The sequence below is a fragment of the Setaria viridis genome, chromosome 1, assembly GCF_005286985.2.
Source record: "Setaria viridis chromosome 1, Setaria_viridis_v4.0, whole genome shotgun sequence".
Lineage (NCBI taxonomy): Eukaryota > Viridiplantae > Streptophyta > Magnoliopsida > Poales > Poaceae > Setaria > Setaria viridis.
Genome location: NC_048263.2, coordinates 22,296,544 through 22,303,388, shown reverse-complemented (window position 1 = coordinate 22,303,388; position 6,845 = coordinate 22,296,544). Strand labels below are relative to the sequence as shown.

Sequence of the window (6,845 nt, the reverse complement as noted above, 5' to 3'; positions counted from 1 at the left end):
CCCGGACCGGATGTTGAATCCTCGGAGAAGGAGGACTACGATTTTGACAACGATTGTGGATCGTATTCTACTCCACCTTAGTATGAACCAGCCCACCAAGGCCTCGTAGGCGTCTAGAAGAAGATGTCCCCGAATTCGATCCAGCCGCGGATCATCAGGTATATATCGCATGCACATACATATACACGTGATAGGTATGTTGGTCACATGAAGACCTAAACTCCAACTATTATTTTCTCTATAGAACAATGACCAATCCCCGGTGCATTCCCCACCGTGACGTCGTAGAACATCTATTGTGCATGAAGAGGAGGTAGCTACCTCTACACCACAACCTTGGGCTACTACTGCTTTTAGTAGTAATCCCAAAAGGAAACGTGGGGAATGAAGCCGAAACTAGATCCCTGATAAAGGTACTTGTTGGGGACCGCCCCGCAACACACCCTGAACGGCGCTAACAGGGACCTTTTTCTCCGGACCGATTCTAACCTCATTACTTTCCCCCTCCTTACGAAGTTAGCATACGACCGAAGTTAACTATCACGAAGGTGTCCACTTTATTGTTTTGCAGGAAGGGACTCGCGAAGTTAAACCCCCCGCGGAGCCCTCAGCGTTTCGGCTTCGCGAAGACTCCATTACCAGAAGTCGAAGTCAACTCGCTTTGACCGAAGAAGGCGGGAAGTCTACTGAAGGCTGCTCAATCTCAATGGAGCTTACAAATGAAGAAGAAGACAGTCAAGGTGGCCCTGGAATCGCTTTATAGCAGGACGACTCCGTAATAGGAGTCTAGTATGAGGTCGGATATGTAATTTTACCGTGACAGCGACATCTCAGATGAGAACCAAGTTACTGTCTTGTACGGAATATTCTTAGGATGTAGTGGTTGAGTATGGGTATAACGTGGATGTGGAAATGTAACTTTGTGACTCTATAAAGGGAGGCGAACCGTCCCCCCTAAGGACACGAATCATTGTTAGGACAGCCACTGTAACATTTGTCTGAACCACGGTTATCTTCGTTCATCGTGTTCTCACAGTTGTTTGGGGACCCCCCAACATTTGGCACCCACTGTGGTTTAACTCATTAAACAGCCCACGATGCCACCACAACGCAAAAAGAGACCCGCAGCTCAGAGGGAAGACAACACAGAAGAAGCCAACCAACTCACGGTCCCCGAAGCCACACATCAAATCCTCCCCGACAAGGCGGAGCGTCTTGCAAGAGTCGAGCAAGCCCTGAGGGCCAAGGCAATGAGCAACCAGCCCACAGACGAAGTCAACCGCCAAAGCCACCAACCTGTGGCAAACGAAGCTGCCAACCGCATTGATGCCCACCAGCCTGCAACACCCGAAGCTACTGGCCCATCCAGCCTCGACAATGAACTGGATTTAGTTCTCCGAGAGATAGAAGAGGTCAAAAGAAAGAAGGAACAGTTGGCACGACAAGTGCAACACCAGAAAGAGGCTACAACCAGGCTATCAAAGTTGAACGAAGCTAGGCGGCAACTAGAAGCACTACAGAAAGAAGTCGCAGAGCTCGAAAGCCCGCTCGAGAATGCAAACCAGGCCACAACTTATTTTTATCAAAGTCCCACTATCGATCAAGCACAGCTTCAACCCAGTCTCAACCTCGGCCAAGGCACCCAGCACCACTCACCGGGGGTGTCCCTTGTGGTTGACACAACTTCACCGCTCTCAATAGGGCTACAAACTGCACCATGGCCAACAACGTACAAACCAACCACCTTGCCCAAATTCAACGGGCGCACTGAGCCACGGCAATTCTTAATGAGTTATGAAGCCGCAGTAGCTCCGGCCGGAGGGGATGATGTCGTCCTCGCCAAATCCTTCATAATTGCCTGCGAGGGCGCGGCGCTAAATTGGTATTCGCTGCTCCCTCCACACACGGTGATCAGCTGGCACGACCTCAAGATGAAGGTCACTCAAAATTTCCAAGGTTTCCACCACCCTCACACGGCCCAGGCAGACCTCTTTCAGCGCAAGCAAAAGGACAAGGAACCACTTACAGAGTATGTAAGAAGATACGTCCAACTTCGTTCTCAAGCATCGCACATTAAGGAATCTGTAGCAATATCCGCTTGCATTGCAGGCCTAACCCCCGGCCCAACAGCGTCAAAATTGTCAAGGAAGGAGCCCAAAACCATGACTGCCCTCTTCAGCAAACTTGATGAATACATCAGGTCCGACGAGGACCACCGCAGAAGAGTGGCGGAGCGCAACAAAGAGAGACAAACAAACCAAAATCGAAGTTGGCAACCTTCGCCTTACAACAAGCCTCAAAACCCAAACCAAAACCAAAACCGTATCATGAACATCGAGGGAAGCCAAAACCAAAGCCAGAGCCAAAATCAAAACAACAGCACCCAAAGAGGGGGCCACTCTGCTAGAGGACGAGGTCGAGGCAGACAACCAAAGTCATTTTACTGCGTCAACCACGGCCATCAGAATCACCACAACACATAGTGGTGCCCCAAAAAGAAAGAAGAAGAGAGAAAAGCTGCAGAAGAAGCTGCGAAGGCAGCCGCGTAGACGCCCAAAACAATCCAGCACACAGCTTTTTACCCACACCCAACCTTCTACCACAATCAACCCAGCTTCGCCAACTTCCCGCAACCGATGAATTGGCCTCTTCCCCCGCACATACAGCCCTACCACCAAGCAATTCCACACCACCCCAATCCCAACCCGCCTTAGAAGCCCCAAGAAACTCTACCTCCACCCCCAAGCATGCCAGCCATAATGCCCAAGCCAGAACCCAACACGCAAAACAGCAACCAAAATTCCTTGCCCACCTTCGGAATGATAATGCCAATCACCGGGGGCTCCTGACTAGAATTTGAAAGCAAGAGGTAGAGACGGAACTACTTCAGAGAGGTCAACGTGTTCATTCCCGATGGACCTCCAGCAAAGCCAGAATGGGCGTACATGCCCATAACCTTCACCGGAGAAGATTTCAACCTCAAGACAACCTCGCATAACGATGCGATGGTCATCAAAGCACTGATAGCAGGCTGGACAGTGGGGAAAGTCTTGGTAGACACAGGCAGCTCCGCGGACATCCTCTTCGCAAATGCATTCAGAGAAATGAATATTGACATGAACACGCTCGACCCAGCTAATCTCCCGCTCCTCGGCTTCAGCGGAAAGCCAGTGAAGGCCTTGGGAAAAATCGCCCTCCCAGTTTCGTTCGGGGACCGCGATAATGCGAGGACAGAACACATCACCTTTGACGTAGTGGAAATGCATTATCCCTACAACAGAATACTCGGCCGTGGCTTCATCACCAAAATGGACGCAACAATCAGGCAGTTGTACCTATGCATGAAAATACCCGCCCTCAAAGGGGTCATAACGGTGTACGGTGATCAGCAAAGGCCGTGACTAATTTGTTGTTTCTACTGCCGGCAATGCCGATGGTGTTCTTTATATTTGAAGAGGAGTCGACGTGGCTTTGGATATTGCAATCAGACGTCATTAGCTCTGAAGACAAGTATCAGACTTCTTTAATTAGTTTCGGAACATGAAGCATTCATACTCCGAAACTGGGGGGCCTGTGTTGACACCGGATTTTGACCAATCCTATAAATTCAGAGTACGAGATAATCGGAGTCACGTACAACAATAAGAAGCAAGCATGCATGCACATGGGCACGGAGTCCAAATCGGCTTCATTGGATTGATCGGCAAGGAGAGGCAAGGATGATATAAAGGAAAGGCCAGCACGTATGGATAAAAATGATTAGAATATACAACATGGATTCTGGTGCACTTTGCATGCCATGCGTGGGAGGCTTCCAGAATAATTATGCATGCTGATCTGTGCATGTACGGGAGGTTGTACGGGAGGTTGTTTCATAGAATAAAATATTTTAGAGATAGAGTTGGGTTAGTTAGAGATAGAGTTTTTTATTAGAAAAGATTGTGTACGTGACTTGCCTTGTGCGTGGTTAGATACCAATTATGTAACGTCCGCCCTATAAATATAAAGGGACGTGGCCATTGTAAAGAATCATCACACGATCAATATACAACACATTTATCTTTTATTTACCTTTTCGGCTTCACGCCATTGCATTAGGAGTAGGAGTAATGTAGCTTCTCGACGAGTTCCTTCTAGCAAGCTGGGCTGCATCGACCTCGATCTCCGGCGAGCTGCAAGTTCCGTCACCAGGTGTTCTAGGCTTTAACCACCGGGCGCATCGCTGTGGTTTCGTCTAGTTTCATCTACCAGTTATCGAGTATCTTGGATCTTTGACTTACGGCGCATCGCTTCTGTCTCGATCTACGGTATTCACCAGTTATCCCGCCTTGATTAAGCTTGCATCGGCTGATATTTATCTGTTCTATTGTCTTGCCGTTTACGACATATTAATTATTATTAATTCTGTCGGAATAGATGATAGATCTATTTTTAATAGCCTGTTGCATCTTGATCTTGGCCATCCTTCGAGTGTTGTTGGGAGTAAGTTCCGTTGTGATTGGATCATCGGCTAGCGGGGTTCAGATTAATGTCCTGCTAAATATTTCTAGACTGCAACTACCGGGCGTATCGCTGTGGTTTCACCTAGAGATATTGGTGGTAACGTTAGTTTAGATCTCATCGGCTTGTGGCTCTAGCTATGGCGGGGCAACAACTCAACAGCATCTTGTTTTCTATCGGCCGTCTGGCCGATATTTATTGTAAATTATATTAAATCGGCTGGATGGCCGATGAATCACTCACATTCATCAAGGTACTGGAATCGGCTTCACAGCCGATATATTTGTCATGATTTATTTTGTTGCACCATTATCGCTACTGTGCCAAGATTATATCAGCCTGATCGGCAGGTTGCCTCGGACTTCACAATAACTATCATCTCCTTCTCAGTTGAATGGTCAAACTGACTGGCACGCCCGCGCACACCACGCGCGCCGATTTGGATTCTGCACTGGAGTTAAGCAGATCTCCCAGGTCCTCATGTGCTGATGCAGGGTCCACCACCGCCAGGATTTTGCGTCAACACCCCGGGACAAAAGAAAGTCCACCATCTAGCCTCGTCAAACGAAACTGAAAGCCTAACAAAGCAAAGGGCCCACGATGAGCCTAAGAGAGATAAAGAGAAGGTAAAAATTAGTGCGGACGGTGAAACAAAGCGGGTACTCCTAGATGGGTACATCGCAGACAGATTCGTAACAATTGGGGTGAATATCAGCCCAGATGAAGAGTGTGACCTCGTCGAATGCCTCAATAAGAACAAGGACATCTTCGCTTGGTCCGCAAGTGATCTAAAGGGAGTGGATAGGGAAATCATTGAGCACAGCCTCGACATTAAACAAGGAGCTAGGCCAAAGAAACAGAAGCTAAGAAAAATGTTCGACGAGAAGGTCCAAGCAGTAAAGGTCGAAGTTGACAGGCTACTCGAAGCCAACGTAATCAGGCCAATACAGTACCTCGACTGGCTAGCCAACACAGTACCAGTTAAAAAGAAAAATGGCGAATGGAGAATGTGCATAGACTTCACAGACCTCAACAAAGCCTGCCCAAAAGATGACTACCCCCTCGAAAGAATTGACAAGGTGGTAGATGACGCTGCAAACAGCGAAATGCTCTCGCTACTTGACCTCTTCTCAGGGTACCACCAGATCAGAATCAAAAAAGAAGACAAAGGCAAAACAAGTTTCGTGACACCCTTCGGAACATTTTGTTTCATCCGTATGCCAGAGGGGCTAAAAAACGCAGGCCAAACATTCTCAAGAATGACAGCAACAGTCCTGGATAGCCAACTTCGACGCAATATTTTGGCCTATGTAGACGACATCATCGTAAAGAGCGCTAAACGAAGCAACCACATCAGGGACCTCACAGAAACATTCGCTAATCTGAGGTCAGCCAACTTAAAGCTAAACCCGGATAAATATGTATTCGGAGTCCAAAGGGGAAAGATCTTAGGCTGCTTGGTAACCACGAAGGGCATCGAAGCCAACCCAGACAAAATCACGGCGCTAACCAACATGTCAGAGCCAACATCACTCAAGCAGATACAACGGCTCACTGGCAGGATTGCAGCACTAAACCGCTTTATTCCAAGAGCAGCAGAGCGAAGCCTTCCTTTCTTCAAAACACTCCGAAGCTCCAAAACATTTGAATGGGGACACGAGCAAAGCAGAGCATTCCAGGACCTCAAGGACTACCTGCATTCCATGACGAAGCTATGCCCACCAGAGCCCAAGTCACCACTGCTGCTCTACGTATCAGCCTCAGCAACAGCTGTCAGTGCTGCATTGATCCAAGAGAAAGAAATCGAAGGAAAAATCAAACAGACACCAGTTTACTTCGCATCCGAGGTGTTGAGCGGTTCAAAGATGCATTACTCTGAGTTAGAAAAAATCGCATATGCGGTTGTCATGGCAGCACGGAAGCTACGACACTACTTTGAGGGGCACAAAATAGTCGTGGTGACCAGCCAACCTCTTCATGACCTTTTCTCAAACAGAGAAGCTTCTAGCCGCATCACCAAATGGGCATCTGAGCTCTTGGAGTTCGTCGTCGATTTTGAAAGGCGCACAACTATAAAATCCCAAGTGCTGGCTGACTTCATCATCGATTGGACCTCGCCTAAGCAAGAACCAAAGCAGCTAGAAATGCCATGGGTCATCCACTGTGATGGAGCATGGTGCCGTAGAGGAGCAGGTGTCGCAGCAGTGGTCACCTCGCCAACAGGCGTCAGAATCAAGTACGCAGCGAGGCTAGATTTCCCACCAACTGCGAAGTCAACCAACAACACCACAGAATACGAAGGACTGCTCCTGGCCCTAAGAAAAATGAAAGCCATAGGGCAGCAA

General features: G+C 48.3%; 1 protein-coding gene across 1 annotated transcript; it reads left to right on the top strand.

The window, feature by feature from the left end:
• Nucleotides 1-2,945: 2,945 nt before the first annotated feature.
• On the top strand, nt 2,946-3,401 carry LOC140221627 (uncharacterized). The gene has a single exon (XM_072291368.1). It carries the CDS (start codon nt 2,946-2,948, stop codon nt 3,399-3,401), a length of 456 nt encoding a protein of 151 aa, XP_072147469.1.
• Nucleotides 3,402-6,845: the final 3,444 nt, after the last annotated feature.

What these genes read in the sequence shown, in the direction of transcription:
- LOC140221627 (XM_072291368.1), top strand. Translation starts at nt 2,946, where the DNA reads ATGCCCATAACCTTCACCGGAGAAGATTTCAACCTCAAGACAACCTCG.